Raw genomic sequence first — 16,865 nt, forward strand, 5'->3', positions numbered from 1 at the left:
GGAGGTGGACGGGACTGCTCCGGTGTCTGTCCTTTCGAGGGCGGGCACTGGTGCTCAATCAACTAGTCCTGTCCATGCTCTGGTACCGGCTCAACACCCTGGTCCCGGCCCCGGATTTCCTGGCCAACCTCCGGAAATTGATTCTGGAGTTCTTCTGGTCAGGACTGCACTGGGTCTCTGCAGGGGTTCTCCATCTGCCCCTGGAGGAGGGAGGGCAGGGCCTGAAGTGTCTCCGCACTCAGGTCCATGTCTTCCGCCTCCAGGCCCTGCAGAGGCTCCTTTATGGTGCAGGTAGTCCGGCGTGGAGCATATTGGCGCACGCCTTCCTGCGCCGCCTCCGAGGGCTCCGATATGACCGGCAGCTCCTTTATCTCCATCCGAGGAGTCTTCCGCAAGACCTCTCCGGGCTGCCGGTCTTCTACCAGGACCTCCTCCGGACCTGGAAACTGTTTGCAGCAACCAGGTCCGTGGCAGCCTCCATGGGGGAAGATCTCCTCGCGGAGCCCCTGCTACACAACCCCTACCTCCGTGTGCAGGCGGCGGAGTCCCCCTCGGTGCGCCAGAGGTTGGTCCTGGCAGAAGTCACCAAAGTTGGAGACCTCCTGGACTACGACCGGGGAGACTGGCTGGATCCCCTGACGGTCACTCAGCGCATGGGGCTCTCCAGACCTCGTACCGCCCTGCGCGTACTTCAGGAGATGAGGGCTGCTTTGCCGCCCGCTGCTCGGGTTTACCTCGACCGGGTCCTGCGAGAGGGCGCGCCCCGCCCACCCTCCACCCCAGGCCCTCCGGACCTTTTCATAGGGCCCCTGCCCCGTGGACCCGACCGACCCCCCGCCCCTTCACCGCGAGCCTGCTGCACGAGCTGCAGCCGGTCCGGTTCCAGACCGCGCCAAAACAACATCTCTACACGCTCGTGCTCCACACCCTTCATGTCCTCACCCTCGCGTCCCGCCCTGACACAAAGTGGCGGGACCTCCTGCCACCTCTAGAGGGTGAGGAGCCCTGGTGGGCCAGCCTCTATTCCACCTTAGTCCCGAGGCCCGCCGGGGATATCAGTTGGCGGCTCCTTCATGGGGCCGTGAGCACGGGCGTGTACTTGGCGCGGTTCACCCCAATGCCAGACACCTGCCCCTTTTGCGGCGTGAGGGAAACCCTGGCGCACGTCTACCTGGAGTGCGCCAGGTTGCAGCCCCTATTCCGGCTCCTCACCAATATTTTGTTAAGGTTTTGGTTGCACTTTTCCCCTCACCTTCTTATCTACGCACTCCCTGTCCGTGGCCCCACTAAGTCGCGGGACCTCCTGGTCAATCTCCTCCTGGCCCTGGCTAAAGTGGCCATCTATAACACCAGGGTGAGGAGGTTGGCCGATGGAGTCTCCTGCGACTGCGGGGCCTATTTCCGATCCTCCATCTGTTCACGCCTCCGAGCAGAGTTCCTCTGGGCAGCGTCCACAGACTCCCTTGACGCCTTTGAGGAGCGGTGGGCGCTGTCCAGGGTTCTCTGCTCAGTGTCCCCGTCCGGTTCCCTTCTTTTGACCCTTTGACCGCACTCCCGTCCCTGTTCTTCATTAGTTGCCCCCCGTAATTACTTGGATTCCAGGTCCTGTGGATCTCCCCCTTAGGCTGCGGGGGGGATCCTTTAGCAGTGGGCGAGCTTTGCCCGCCCACTTCCTGGATCCCAATAGGACCAGACTCCTGTATCCCACTGGTCTGGGTCTAATATGTGTGTGTGTGTGTATGTATGTGTGTGTATATATATATATATATATATATCAATGACCAGTAATGAGCTGCCAAAATCTTAACAACCGGTTCCCTATAAAAAGTTCTGATTTAAGGGATGTGCCACAGTATGTATTTTTTGTACCTTTTTCCATAGACGTGGCAATGCATTGAGTCATTGGGGGTCATACTTAACAATAAAAAAAATTAAAAAGCATTTTTACATTTTTATTACAATAGAAACAAAGTATTGCTTTCTTAAATGAATTTAAAATACATTTGAAAGGAAGAAAATATAAAGAAGAGATGTATGAGTAAGCAAATGATAATAATATTTAAGAATGAAATGCCTATTATTTTTGTATTTTAAAATATTACATGTGAACTACTTAAGTTATTAAAAATAAAAAGTGTAATATATTCATGTTGAAGTATACAATGCAACAAGCAATATTTTAAAGAATATTTAAGTACATTATTTATTACTAATTAGGTAGTAATTTCCAAATGGCTTCTTGATCTTCTCCATAATCTTTGGTGTTGGATACACAAACTCGGGTATCTAATGTGGATCAATGACTTCTCATCCATGCTTTAACATATGGTATTGGGTTCCAGGAACTTAGTGGTTTTCCCAACAAATTGATGGTCATAAAGCTTGAGATATGTGTAATTGTTAAATTCACCCTTTTATCACTACAAATAATATTCATCAACGAAAAAGCTCTTTCTGCTTCTGCAGAACTAATTGCAATTGTGTTCATAATTTGCTTTGCTTTCCTTATTTCCGGATCAGGAAGATGTTTTGATTGAATGTTATTCTCTACATAGTCACGAAAATCATTTAAATCGACTACCAATTTTATGAATTTGTTTAATTCATGCACTTTTTCTTCTCCTGATTTCCAAGGTAACCTGACTTCTTCAATATTCCATGAAGTGGGATCCATAACATTGAATAATTCAACTATTTTAGGTGTTTTACTAGAATGACCTAAATTATCTTCTTTATATTTAATGTGATTTTCGTTTAATAATCTTGCCTTCATTTTTTCAATAATACACTCTATTACTTTGTCTCGTGGCAGTGATTTAAACCTTACATTATCTTCAAACTCTATGCATTTAAAAGCATCACTTTCTATCATTTCATTAATTTTATTTTCATGTATACCAAAACTATCTTTTAATTGTATGAAAAAAATCAATCGTTCGTTCGATTAGCTTATCTGCCTTTGTTAAACTCAATTGTCTCGCTTGCAGTGCATTTGATAATCAAGTTCATCCAAAATGTCAATCATTAATGCCAAGTCTTTTAAAAATTCTTTGTCTTTCAATCTTTTTTCCATGCCAGAAAATTTCTTATTTTTGGAAAAATAGATATAAAGAGCTAGATAAGCTCTCCAGACAGCTCTGACAGCTCTAAGGCTACAAGAAGCCCATCGTGGACCAAAAACACGGTCTATTTTCATTATTTCAATATATTGTTCTTCAGAAACTTGTTTAAGTTCAAACTGACTTTTATTTGACTGATGAAAAATTGCATAAATCTTGTCCAAAAAAATCTTGAAATGGCTTAATTCATTAATATCATTTATAGCATCATCTAAAGCCAGTTGTAGCCGATGATTCAAACAATGCCAAATTATAATGTTTGGAAAATCCTGAATGAGTCTTGTAGCAACTCCAGATTTATGTCCAAACATGGTGCTCGCGCCATCAGAACAAAATCCAATTAAATTTTTCTTTAAATATTCTGTGTCAAATCCTGTATCAGTTAACGTATTTCTCAAAGCATTGTAAATATTTTCTGCTTTTGTTGATTCTAATTCCACTAAATTGAGAAAAATTGTTGGTGAAGAATCTTGTATTTCACATTTTATAAGAATTACAAGCACAGTTTTACTTGAAATTGTAGAAGCTTCATCAATAATAATGCAAATCTTTGAATTGTTTTCAATGATTTTACTAAAAATTTGTTTTCTTATTAATTCAGCAATATGCTCTACGATTCTGATGGCCGAAAATCAAGAATGTAGCCAGTTCCCTAAATCGGTTTCATTCTTAATTTGTAGCTCTACTTCATCCTCCATATCTGACATTGGTCGGTTTCTTTTTACTAAGCTGCAAACTATGTTGAAAATTTTGCTGGTTATTGCAATATTTTTTTCAGTAACTTTATCAATCACTCTAGTGAGAGGTTCTATTTTTAGATTCATTTAAAATATTTATAACTCTCAAATGAGAGCTTGATTCGAAATGTTCCTTCATTTTTTTTCTTAATGAAGCTTGCTGAACTTTTTTATCAGTTCCAGAGGCTTTAATAGTACACTTTTGCCATTCCAAAGAAATGTGTCAAGATTTTCCTCCAAGGACCCCCAAATGTGACATATTTGCACAGTGGGAACAGCCAAGTTTTTTGCTTTCAATTATCAAGCCATTATATTTCTTTAAAAAATATTGTGCCTGCTTGGAAGTCCAACAATCGGGTACTACATTTTCACAATCATGTAAATCCTCTTCCATTGCGGACACATTTTCAGATGATTCAACATTTAAGATATTTTCATCACCAAAATTATTGGCATTGGCATTTTCAGTTTTTAAATCATTATTTTCACTACTAGAACTACTGACAAATGATTTTGTCATTTTAGTGGAAAACCAGTCACTAATGCTTTTCTGGCGATTCCTTATGAAGGATAAATAATATTGAATAGAAAACTTTAATCTTCGAATAACAGTCCAGTTAGTATTACACACCGAAATATCACACACAATTTACTAGAAACAGACCGACTACGACTCACTGGTCGTGTTGAATTGTATAGAAAACAGTTGAGCAAGTGCACGAACAAGGCAAGTGCAACCCCCGTTAATAAAATAATAAACGAGACGTTTGTCTTGCATCAGGATGAACTTGGATGCGACCGAGTCGCAGCCTGCGACATTACATGCGCACGCGCCTAGCAACATAAATCTTGAACTATCTGTTGTAGAAACGGCTCTTTAATTGCTAGAATTCCGCGTCCCTTTGCATTTGAAGTTTATTTTGTACACCGCATTACAAGTCTTCATTAATTTAAGGTTTCCCGTGCCAGTTATAAATTTTACATTTACCTGTGCCCCCCACGGAACCCCAGAATGACAGCAGGCTAAGCGGGGCCGGCGGCCGGGACCCTGTCTGGCAAGGGGCCGGCGGCCGGGACCCCAGACTCTGTCCGCCACCCAGCTCAGCCCGCCGCCGGACTAGAGTTCTGGCCCCTGGCCTCTTGCCAGCTGGGGTCCCAGCCAGGCAGCGGGCTGAGAGGGGCCAATGGCTGGGACCCCAGCTGGCAAGGGGCCAGCGGTCAGAACTCCAGTCCGGTGGCAGGCTGAGCAGGGTGGCGGACAGAACCCCAGACCAGCAGTGGCTCACCCGCCGCCGGTCTGGGGTTCCGGCCTCCGGCTCCTGCCAGCCGGGGTCCCGGCCGCGGGCCCTGCTCAGTTCCGTTTACCCAGGCAGGCAGTGGGCTGAGTGGGACCAGCGGACCCCAGCTGGCAGCAGCGTGCCAGTAAAAATCGCCTTTGCCGACCCCTGCCCTATTATTTTCTACACCATTTTATAAGATTAAGATTATACGTTTTAAGATCATTTTATAACATTTGTTTTCCTAACAATTTTTAACATCCAGTTCTAAAACTGCTTCAAAATTTGGCAACCGGTTCCCAGGAACCGGTGCGAACCGGCTGCAGCTCACCACTGGCAATGACCCTCTAACTGCGGAACCCTTTAGGGAAGGTATCTGGGGTGATTCTCATGATGGGTTTACGGGAGATCATTACTTGACAATGGTGATGGTTAGGAGAAGGCAGTTATAGTGAAATATCTAAAGCTGTCACCTTCTGGCCTTGTGTTCTAAGGTGCTTCGTAGGGAAAAGAATGGACAACAAAGAGGTACGCCTGGGGTGCAGAGAGGTACAAAATGTCTGGTTTTGATTGAATAGTTAACATACCTTCCTCCTCCTTCTCCTTGTCCCAAACAATCATGAGCAGCCCAGGAAAACTGGCATCCGATGAAGTGAGCTGTAGCTCACGAAAGCTTATGCTCAAATAAATTTGTTAGTCTCTAAGGTGCCACAAGTACTCCTTTTCTTTTTGCGAATACAGACTAACATGGCTGCTACTCTGAAACCTGGCTGGCACTAATGCTTATGTACATTGACAATAGGAGGCAAATGGAGATTACTCATATATAAATATCTGGGGATACTGCCATTGTACTACTAAGACAGCACCAAAAGTCAGTAACACAAACAGTAGCCTTACTATTAAAACAGTAATACAGTATTGGTCACATGAGGAGCGTGGAGGGTTGGGGCGTGGAGCACCAGAGGGGTTGGGGCGTGGAGCACCAGAGGGGTTGGGGCGTGGAGCACCAGAGGGGTTGGGGCGTGGAGGGGTGTCCCAGTCTGGATACCAACTGGAGTAACCTAGAAAACAAAAAGGAGATAATGTATTTATCAAGCCATGTGACTTGTAGAAGACTGTAAGTAATTCAGGTAACAATATACGATTGTGATACGTACTTTTCAATTTCTCACGTTCTGGATTTTCTGGTGAGAGATGAGAGAGAAATGTAATTATGGCTATCGTTCAGCTGTATTTATTAATGAAAAATGAATAGCCCATTGGTGCTGATGATATTCCGAATAACAGTCAGTCTAGGATTTGTTTTCTCCCTGCCTGGACAGCAGCTAATACTTAAGGATCCCCCTTAATTTTATAAGAGTGTTAAAGTACTAAGATCAACAATTGCAGATTTTTACAGAGGCTTGTTGAGTTGGAATTTGGTCATCACCCACTTTCAGCCAAAGTGGCAGAGACTTGAGCCAGATCACTCAGCAAATCATACAAAGCAACCCATGATGTGAAAGGCACAAGAGAAGAGCCGGAAGTGGCAAACACCATTTAGATGACTAACTCACTGACTGCACTCACACCCCAGGTAGATTTCCAAATGTCCTACAAAAATGACCCGTGTCAAGAATTTGACCCATGTCAACAAAACTGTATCCCTAGCTGAGGGGTATCTAAAAGTTTGGCTCTGACTGTGAACTGATAATAAAAAATGGTGGAAGATACAGTAAATAAAATTGGTATCACTGAGATGAGGGAAACTGCAAATATAAAAGGTGGGATTTATTGTTTTTAAAATGTGATAGATTTACATAACTTTAAAAAGTGCAATAAGCACAGTCATTTGTGCTGAAACACAATTTTCATTAATGGCTGAATCCTGCAAGTGAATCTGCCTGGGCGTACCCCATGGAAGTCAGTCATACTCCATATCAGAACAGCGCAGGTGGATATATTTGCAGGATCTAGCCTTAAACGTTTGAAAATTCTTTTTAACTCCCTCTGTGAAATGTTTCTGGTAATCCCTTGATGCATCAGTCTGTGATATCAGATGCCATGGACTGCAAAACATGCTAGCAGGATTTCACAGCCAGGAAACAAAAAATCTAAAGGTTTGGGTATTTGTGCGGTTGGAGCACCCCTGAGCCTGGTTAGTGGGGATATTCAGTCTAAAAATAGATATTTTCATTTTATGTATTGGAGTTTGTCCTTTAAGCGCCTCTACACCTACTGAAAATATCCCTGATGTTAAAGATGGTTCCTGACTTCACTGGGATGTTACATAGCAGTAAGGGTCTGTGTTGCAGACCCCTTTGCAGGATTAGGCTTTATTGCTATTTTTCAGAAATCACAGAGGTTCTTCATTGTTGGTTTTCTGTTCCATGTCAATTCTGAATTCAGATGTAAAAATTCTAGGAAAATACTCCAGCTGATGGAATAATGTCAATAACTCATTTAACCTGGTACAGCTTGAATACCTACCACATTTCCCCTGCCAATTATGCGACTTTGCTTTCCATAGAACGCCCTTAGCAGATTCCCTTGCACTTACCACAGAGCTTGTCCACACACTTTTCACCATTGCAGTCACTACATGCTGCTCCTGTTTTATAAGGCTGTGTTGGGTAATTCCCACTGCAAAGCAGAAAAATGTTTTGTTTAATCCTTTGGGGGAAGAATTTAAATACATCATGTGATTTGAACTGTTACAATCACATAAGATTATTAAAAACAAAACAAACAAACAAAAAAAACCCTTAACCCAGAAATATGTAGCTTTTAAAAATAAAAATCAATTGTTTTAGAAATTTCTTTTGGTCCAGACTATGAATCTCTCACTCACATTGGGGAGCAGCTACTCACATGACTCATCCTATTTAAATGAATGGGACTTCCTGGAGAGCAATGTGCTATTCACGGTCTGGGAATCTGGCTCAGCATTATTGAAACCTGTTTTATTTAAAGAATTTATACCACAGTTGTGGAAGACAGTAACTTGAGGGTATTTCTTTAATGGAAATTATCTTTTTTTTTTGGAGTTTGAATTTACAGTAGCTGCAAAGTTTGAGTGGGCTGTAGCAGGATTGCAGTGCTAGCCTGGTGGAGAACTGCTTCCTTTCCCCCAATTTTGGCTGGTTTTGGGTTACGATTCACTTTTGTATTGAATGCAGGGGCAATGAAACATGTTATCCTTATTGTATGAGTAAAGGGCATCAGCACTGTACTTCGCATGCCCTGATTGACTGGGTCACCTTACACTGAACCTCACTTGCTAAGAAATGGCTAAGGATGTAAAATCCCAGTGAAAATGAGAGGCACAATGACAGGTGTTCTCAGCTGATGATGTGCACTCTACCCAAAGGGTCTTGTACACTATTTGGCCCTCCCCTCCCCTCCCCTCTCCAGTGTTTAAAGACAAAAATGACCAGACTCAATTGAAAGTCCTTGTTATTGGGGTTACAACGGCTGACATCACTGATGAGCTGGTCTAGTGGCTTAGTCTTGTATCTGGTGTGGGAACAGTGTTCAGGTGAAAGGCAACTGAGGCAGCAGCTGAGAGGTTCCCCGCTACCTAGTGAAATCACTAAGGGTGGGGTTGGCCCTCAGAATGCAGCATCACAGAAGTGGCACTGAGACGCAAACGAGCAGCAAGCGGCGGCAGAGGTGAGCAGTGGTGGAGAGAACAGTGGTGGCAGCCGCAGAGTGCACCAGCAGAGATGACCGCATTGGCAGAGATGGTAACAGCAGGCTCCCTTTTCAGGGGTGGGATATGTGAACCCACGTGAAAGCACCTCTGAATTCTGGGTCCTTTAAGGACCCCCGCCTATGAATGGGATGAGATTAAAAACTGAGTGATTTTAAGATGGTAAGAATATTTAGTCCGTTTAAAACTCTGTTTTTTTGCTTGTCTGTTTTTATCAACACCTACTTAATATCAATGTCTAAAATAGCTGAGAGAAAGGAGAACTGTGTTGAAGACTCAGTGCTCCCGCTCATTCATAGGTATGAGAGAGCTTCCAATACACAGCTGAGATCGCCAACAAATCTTCCAGCAGAATCAAAGAAGCACAAATGTGACATTCCTGAGATTTGAGTTGAAGCAGAAGCTGCTCTTCCCACACCTTTTCAATTAAACATACAAAACTCTGTAACTTTGTTACATTATCAAGACGCTAAAAGAGGCACAAACCCCATTTTAAAAAATCCCTTGCAGGTTACCTTTAAGCTACTAACTTTTTTGCATTAAAAATGCTATTTGTGAAGGGCCCCCTTTTGTACACATTTTAGCATGTTGACACCAATGAGACTTACATAATTGTGCAGAACTTGGTAAACTGGAACTACATTAGGCACGTGTTACAGAAATAGAGAGCTAGTATGGAGGAAATAAGAAGTCTCCCAGGAAGTGAGCTTTTGTTGGCTGTTAGCAGATTTTTAAGGTTTCAGAGTAACAGCCGTGTTAGTCTGTATTCGCAAAAAGAAAAGGAGTACTTGTGGCACCTTAGAGACTAACCAATTTCGTAAAAGAATAAATGGACACAAATCAGATGTCAAGAATTATAACATTCCTAAACCAGTCGGAGAACACTTCAATCTCTCTGGTCACGCGATTACAGACATGAAAGTTGCGATATTACAACAAAAAAACTTCAAATCCAGACTCCAGCAAGAAACTGTTGAATTGGAATGGATACAATTAACTTAGGCTTGAATAGAGACTGGGAGTGGCTAAATCATTATGCAAGGTAACCTATTTCCCCTTGTTTTTTCCTCCCCCCCCCCCCCCCCCCCGCCAAGAAGTTCTTGTTAAACCCTGGATTTGTGCTGGAAATGGCCCACCTTGATTATCATACACACTGTAAGGAGAGTGGTCACTTTAGATAAGCTATTACCAGCAGGAGAACGGGTTTGTGGGGGGGGGGGGGGTGAGAAAACCTGGATTTGTGCTGGAAATGGCCCAACTTGATTATCATACACATTGTAAGGAGAGTGATCACTTTAGATAAGCTATGACCAGCAGGAGAGTGGGGTGGGAGGAGGTATTTTTTCATGCTTTGTGTGTACATAAAAAGATCTTCTACACTTTCCACAGTATGCATCCGATGAAGTGAGCTGTAGCTCACGAAAGCTTATGCTCAAATAAATTGGTTAGTCTCTAAGGTGCCTCAAGTACTCCTTTTCTTTTTGCAGATTTTTAAGGAGCTTTAAACACTGTATCTGTTTTGGTGTACTAGTAATGGATGAACCTAAAATGGTTTTGTGGGGAAATAACTTTTTTTTTTATTGGTTCTTTAGTGGTTTTAACTAGAAGTACAATAGAATAGTCAGAGTGAAGCAAGGCAAAAAACCATTATTACTGGGTTGCTAGCCAACACGTACTAAAGTGAGGGGCAGTATCTAACTCTTGCCTTCCTGTAATAAAGACCCAATAAATAATCAAACTGGAAATACAGACTAGCCACAGAACTTACTGTGCCTCTGTTTTGCTTGAGGATCTAGTTAAATAAAAGATATCCCTCCTGCGTGGATTCATTTCACACCCGGCATAGGTGTGATTGGGTGGTATGTTTTTATTAGAAAATAGTCATGCTTACCCCTTGTCAGAAAAACAATAACACTGGCTGGTTTGCAATTTGCCAAGTTGTACTAAAATGAATGCACTGTTTGACCCTAGGCTTCCTCACGGAGAGGGACACAGTGAAGCTTTAGTTGGCAATTTGGTTTATTTCCTCCCCCTCCCCCCGGGGAAGGTGCAGTTTTTATGCCTTCTGCATCTGCATAACCTCTAATCAGTTTTTTTGAAAGGGCTATTCTGCAGACTCTAAAGGAGATGATGGGCATATCCTTTCATGCCTCCATATCAAAGGTCCAAGGCAACTGTTCCTCAGGTCAAAGAAACCTGGGTGCAGCTCTCTGGCTGGACCACTCCAAACATCAGCCAGAGTGGAATTGATCACCTGCTCTGGGATCTTTTAAAATAACATCAACTGACTTACGCTGGTCCATAGTTGCAAACAAAATGTGCTCCATTGGTGAGCCCTTTGAAACCTGTAACGCTAGGACAGAACTGAACTGCACAGCCAACTTTGTAACTTGTAGCCCAAACAACCTAAAAGGAAAACCAAAATATATTAAACTTTTCCAGGACTACCCAGAGACAGCTGCAGTTATGATATCAAACAAGAAATAACCAGATGAAGGGGCATGTTTTGTAACAGCAACCACAGAAGCGTTAGTTCCAGCCTAGGAAGCCGTTTAGATGAACAGTTCTTGTATTTACTATTTGGTTTGTGATTGTGTAATATTGGAATCTTTCTTAGACTCAAATCATCCCCCTCCTGCAGAGAAATCCCCCAGGGCTTGTGAGGATAGGGGAGAAAAATCTAAATATCCTCTCACTGAGTTCTCCCTAGAGCAGAGCATGCCTTCTTCCCGCTCCATGTCAGGTTCAATGCCAGAACCAGTCATCTCACGGATCTCTCCGAGAGAGGCACAGGAATATCTGCATGGAGGTGCTGTGTCTCCACACCAAAACCAAGGCCAGTGGGTCTCTTGCTGCACAGCACCCTCCTGACTCTGTCCCTTTTTCTTTTTTAGCACAAAGTTCTCCTAACCCACACTTTGTAAATCACAATTTTGTAAGTGATTTAGGCTACAATTTATAACACGTAGAAGGCAAAATGTGTGTGTGTGTGTGTGTGTCTTATTCTCTTCAAAGACCACAACTCATTTGAAATTAAGATGGAGAAACAAAAGAATCACCTGGGTGTAATGGCCACATATTCTTGTACAATGGCGGGTCTCAAAAGTGTAGGCTGTGACTTCATTATACCAGTTGCTGATAGCTGCACTCACAGAGAAAAGAGAGAGAGAGCCAGTCCAGATGTTTTCTCCAACTGGAGTAAAGTTAGGGTGCACTTTTCCATGTACTTTAAGGTAGACATTATGATCAAAGTGGCATCGCTTTGCCCATGCTTTGGCACTCTTAGCTAAAGCAGAGTCCCAGGACTGCAGAATGAAAAAGACATGAAAATTACTTAAAATGCAATGACTTGCACAAACTCAAACCTCTTTAGCAGAAACTTTTCTCTTAATCCTTTCTGCCTCCCAGGCCTGCAAACTTGGACTCTTCTCTGCTTGTCTCCCTGCCCCACATCCAGTCTTTCCTAAAATCCTGTCACTTGTTCCCTTTCACTACAAAATCCACTCTTTCCTGCCTGTCCCTCATATCTTGAAAGATATTTAATATTGTGCACTCACCTCTGATGTGCTGTCAAGCTATGACAATCTGAATGGGAGAAATTCTAAGTGTCTTATTGAAATACGCTGTCAAATCTGCCCTCTATAACTGAACTCATTTAAGGAAGCTTTTAAACAGTGAGAGCTCAGTCATGAGCTCAGCTGTGCACCTGCACAGGGAGTAGGGGGCATAAGAAGCCCCTTTACTTTCCTAAGCTACCCACTCATCAGACTGTGTGTGTGGCTCTGACAGGACAGTAGCTGCTGTCACTAGGGGGAGGAGTGGCTGGGCAGGGGCAAGAAGTGGAAAGAGCCTTAATTTTGACACTTCAACATGCTGTCCAGCACACCTGAGCCAGGACAGCAGGGCAAGTAAACTGTGCCAGTATTACAAGGGCACTCAAAGTCTATTTGGTCTCTGTCTTTCTCCTGAAGCAGCACAGCAATGCACTGCCCTCCTGACTCAGGCAGGACTACAAATTGGCAATCCAGTCTTAAATGAAGGACTCTCCTTCCAAATGAGGAAGACTGAAGAAGTCTGTACCCAGCTGTAATCATTAATTGCCTTTTTTGTTTTTACTATAAACTACTAACAACTGGAGTAGCTAAAATATTCACAGAACTGGTGAGAAAAGTACAAGGCAAATGTGTTAATTCAACAGCACAATCCAATTTCCATTACAAATAGATGGTGAAGGTCTCCTTACCATGTGAAGCATGTTACTGGCTGGTGGATTCACCTTGGACCGAAAGTTGTTATGAGCATTCACGCACTCCTTAATAAACTGTGTATCTTCTATATCAGGCAAAGTATTTGGCTTATAAGAATAACAGGAACTTAAAAGGTTTAGTAATAGCAGAACACCAAGGAATAATCTGACTTTCATGATTCTCAACTGTTTTTGATTTCTCTCAAAACTTTGTAAGAAGAATCTCTTAGGTGGCTATGGTGCTGTTTGCTTCCCACATAGCACTCTGGGGGTGCGGTTTCAAACTGGGTTCTATCTTCCGCTCTTGTCAGTTTCCTAAGAAGAAGTCATGCGGATTCGTGCCCGTGTGATAACAGGAAATGAACTGCTTCAGCAGCTTCAACATAAAAGTAAGGAAACTGGTTTGTCACTTTAATGTTGCTTAATTTAAAAAAAAAAAATCAAATTGCCCTCTGTGGAAGATGCCTTCTTACCTTTATGAGACCACAGTTCAATCCCCTCCTACAAGACCTCATGTCACATTATCCTTCTTTACAAATGAGGAAAAGTGGATGGGATTTCTAGGTCAGCTAATCTTTGGAAATCAAGGAGGCCCTACCTCTCCTCCAGGAGCTTTGTGTTGCCCCACTCTGATTTACAGAAGAATCCCATGGGAAGTGCTGGATTTCATGACCTGAACCTCAGAATTTGGTGTAGCTTGTCAGCTTGGGGGTAGTGCTTAACCAACAGGGCTGTTAGCAGAATTAGCTAATGTTTATGAAGGCCTTGAAAACAAAATGATCTAATGGTCCTCATTACTGTAGTATCTACACACCTCACAGTCTTTAATGTATTTATCCTTACTACACCTCTGTGAGGTAGAACAGTATTATTACCACATTGTAAAGGGGTGGGGGGACTGAGACACAGAGAGACTAAGTGGCTTGCTTAAGGTTACGCACATCTGTGGCACTCAAATTTTGCCAGCCCTAGACTAGCACCCTAACCACTTCACTCTCCTTCCTCTCTAAACTAAATATAATTTACATTAAAAATGTCCTTGATTATGAGACTGGATTACGTCTTTTTAAAAAACAACAACATAAAATATGTGTTTAACTCTTTTAGAAGTTTTCCAAGAAGAAAATAACTTTTTCTATCACTTCATAGCTTTAAAGCATTGTACAACTGAACTCACTATTTAGTTGTTAAAGGAGCCTCATAATTCTTTAGATTATTGTTGAGCTTTATTACTGTTTGGATGCCTAGATGAAAGCAAAAATGTGCTCACCACAACTATATGTGGTGGGGCCTTCCTTTGTCCGGCTGGCTGGAAGAAAAGGGGTTGTTACTCCATATGAGCGTGCTCTGAAATAGGAGATGGAAGGGAATGCTTTCCTGGATGGGGCAAGAAAGAATATGGCCAGGCTGGGGGGGAGGAGGGCACTACCCTTCCAGGTAACTGGAGGAGGGGCACATATTTACACCAGTCAGTTCTGGAGAAGCCCTCTCTCACTGTGATTGGGAGGGCATAATATTGTGCATTTGGCCCACAGGTTCACTGCAAGGCCTCAGCACTGAGGCAGCACAGAGGCTATGCTGACTTTATTCCCCAGAAATGGTATGGTTGCCTACCATGTGTATAATGGTCTGGTTGGAGCAGCACCCCATTCTGAACTGTCAGGGAGCCCCAACATGGCCACAGGTCTCCTGGGAGGGGAAGAACTCTCTATCTCTAGTGCAAACAATATTTACAAACTCATGGATGACAGGAGAGGTCCTAGAAGACTCTCTCTTCTCCTTCCCAAAGGCTTTAGCTGCAGGCCGCTTTTGGGGGCTACACAGCTCCTCCCACAACACCTGCCTGGGACCTTTCCCTCAATGATGGGCTGTTCAGCACCTTCTTCCTCTCACAACAACCGTCTCTTTCTACCCTCCCCCTTCCACACTTCAGATGCTCCTCAAAGTCACACCATCACAAACTCAGCCAAGGCCCCTTTGGCTTTAGAAGCGCCTCTTGAGGGCTGCAGCTTCTCAGGCCTGCAGCTCCTTCCTTTCAACGTGCAGTGGCCGGACATGCGAAACACAGCTATTTCCAGGATGGAATATGTTGCTTACGGACATTGGCGCCCAGGAAGAATTCCTGTAACTCTTTTTCTGATTGATTTACCTGCTTGACTTTCCTTTACCAAGCAGAAACTAGGAACCAACTTCTGTCTGTCTTTGCAAATGGATGCGATCAGGCTGAGCCACTAGGTGCGTGTCAGGAGATCCCCCACCAAAAAGCAAGGCCGTGACTTGGATTTGAGCCGAGGTTGCTGCGGACACAGCACAGAGTACTAACAGCATACGATCATGGCCAGCTGCCAAGTTACACAGCAGCTGAGCCTAAAATGCTCAGGTCTGCGCTTTCGGGAAGCCACCTACCTCACCAATGGCCACAGGTATTTCTCAAGTCTCCCCATTACAGTTAAAATCGTAACAAAAGGAAAAAAGACAGGAGGCCAGTCTGCTGCCAGTCCGCTTTTGTCTTTTCCTTGCCCCTTGACCAGCTGCCACCCTGTTTGGCTGGGCGATTGTCCTCATGTCCTTTGTCACAGTATTTCCCTTTGCCACTCTGAAACGTGCCCTGACATGCAGATCTTGAAGCTGGGCCCAGTGGTGGAAGGCAAAGTAGAGGCTTTCACTAGGGCAAGTAGGCAGGGGTGGCTTTGTGGGCTAATTGTCTCGCAGGAGGTGAAAATCAACATTGCAGGCTGTGAATGCAAGTTGCCATAGAAGCAGGAAATGCGGACTGTGCTGGCCAGACAAGGTGTTTTTCTTCCCATTTGAAAGGTGTCAATCTTCCCACTGGGAAATTGAACCCCAGTCTCCTGTAGGGTATGCAGGGATACTCACCACTACACTAACAAGGCAGGGCCTTGTACTGCTCAGAACTCTAAGAGACCAGCTATGGCCAGCTTACACCATACCATGTACCCCACCAGGCAACACCACTCCTTGCTCTCTTCTCCTTCCTAAAGGCTTTGGCTGCAGCACAGCCCTGGGAAAAGCCCTGTCGCTCCTCACATGTGGTTGCCTCTCACTCTCATCTGAAGAAGCTTTTGATATGCCCCATGCAGGTTCTGAGACCGCTGAGGAGGCAGTATTTGCTACTCACCTTCCTGGGTCTGTCCGTAATCGCCCTGGAGTCCAGAGAGATTACTGAAGAACCCAGGAAGCTGAATAGCCCATACCGCCTCCTCAGCGGCTTGAGAACCTGCATGGGGCATAATAAAGCAAAAACTTCCCCCAGTATCCCACAACCAGGGGTCCACTGGCAGCGCCAGGGGAGGCAGAGCCTTCCCTGGCCTATTATACCCGCCGCCCATGGCACTGAAGATGGAGAACGGTGCCGAGAGTCCCTTGCCAGAGTGATCTTCTTCGGCACTGGGGTTGACTGATGGTGCCAGGAGTCCCAAGAAGCAGAAGTGTCTTTTTTTGGCCCTGGAGATGTAGAACAGCACTGAGTATCACTAATAGAAGCCCGGGCACTTCTTACTGGGGCTGAAGTACTCAATGCTGAGTCGGAGTGACTAGGCTCCAAGGGAGGGCCAACTGTTGCCTCCGTGAGGAGGAACCTAAGCCTGGTGCAGGGCCTGAAGTTTCTGCAGATTTTGCAGCGCTCCCGCACATGAGGTTCCCCCGGACACTTAAGGGAACTGCAGTGGGCATCATTGACAGGCATAGGCTTGTGGCATTAAGCACATTGCTTAAACCCCTGAGACCTAGGCATGCCCCAGTGGGGCTCGCTAATCTAACTACCTAACTTAA

The 16,865-nt window shown here is 44.3% G+C and overlaps 1 protein-coding gene across 2 annotated transcripts; it reads right to left on the minus strand.

The window, feature by feature from the left end:
- Positions 1 to 1,937: 1,937 nt before the first annotated feature.
- LOC102944414 (glioma pathogenesis-related protein 1) lies at positions 1,938 to 14,028 on the minus strand. Of its 2 annotated transcripts, XM_043547621.1 has the most exons (7): positions 13,071 to 14,028; positions 11,887 to 12,132; positions 11,121 to 11,233; positions 7,676 to 7,758; positions 6,294 to 6,320; positions 6,152 to 6,197; positions 1,938 to 6,084 (listed from the first exon to the last, which is right to left on the minus strand). In XM_043547621.1, the coding sequence occupies exons 1-7, from the start codon at positions 13,248 to 13,250 to the stop codon at positions 6,036 to 6,038; spliced, it is 744 nt and encodes a 247-aa protein (XP_043403556.1). In that variant the 5' UTR covers positions 13,251 to 14,028; the 3' UTR covers positions 1,938 to 6,035. The 2 variants fall into 2 exon arrangements, with proteins under 2 accessions (XP_043403556.1, XP_027688634.2); XM_027832833.3 differs by having other exon boundaries at positions 1,938 to 6,197; positions 13,071 to 14,026.
- Between the last annotated feature and the right edge of the window lie 2,837 nt (positions 14,029 to 16,865).

This window comes from Chelonia mydas, chromosome 1, assembly GCF_015237465.2.
Source record: "Chelonia mydas isolate rCheMyd1 chromosome 1, rCheMyd1.pri.v2, whole genome shotgun sequence".
Classification (NCBI taxonomy): Eukaryota; Metazoa; Chordata; order Testudines; family Cheloniidae; genus Chelonia; species Chelonia mydas.

What these genes read in the sequence shown, in the direction of transcription:
- LOC102944414 (XM_027832833.3), bottom strand. Translation starts at nt 13,250, where the DNA reads ATGAAAGTCAGATTATTCCTTGGTGTTCTGCTATTACTAAACCTTTTA. An exon ending in TATGTGGCCATTACACCCAG is followed by an intron (nt 11,234 to 11,886) that starts GTGATTCTTTTG and finishes TTTTCCTTTTAG; the next exon opens with GTTGTTTGGGCTACAAGTTA. An exon ending in GTGTGTGGACAAGCTCTGTG is followed by an intron (nt 6,321 to 7,675) that starts GTAAGTGCAAGG and finishes ATCTCTCACCAG; the next exon opens with AAAATCCAGAACGTGAGAAA.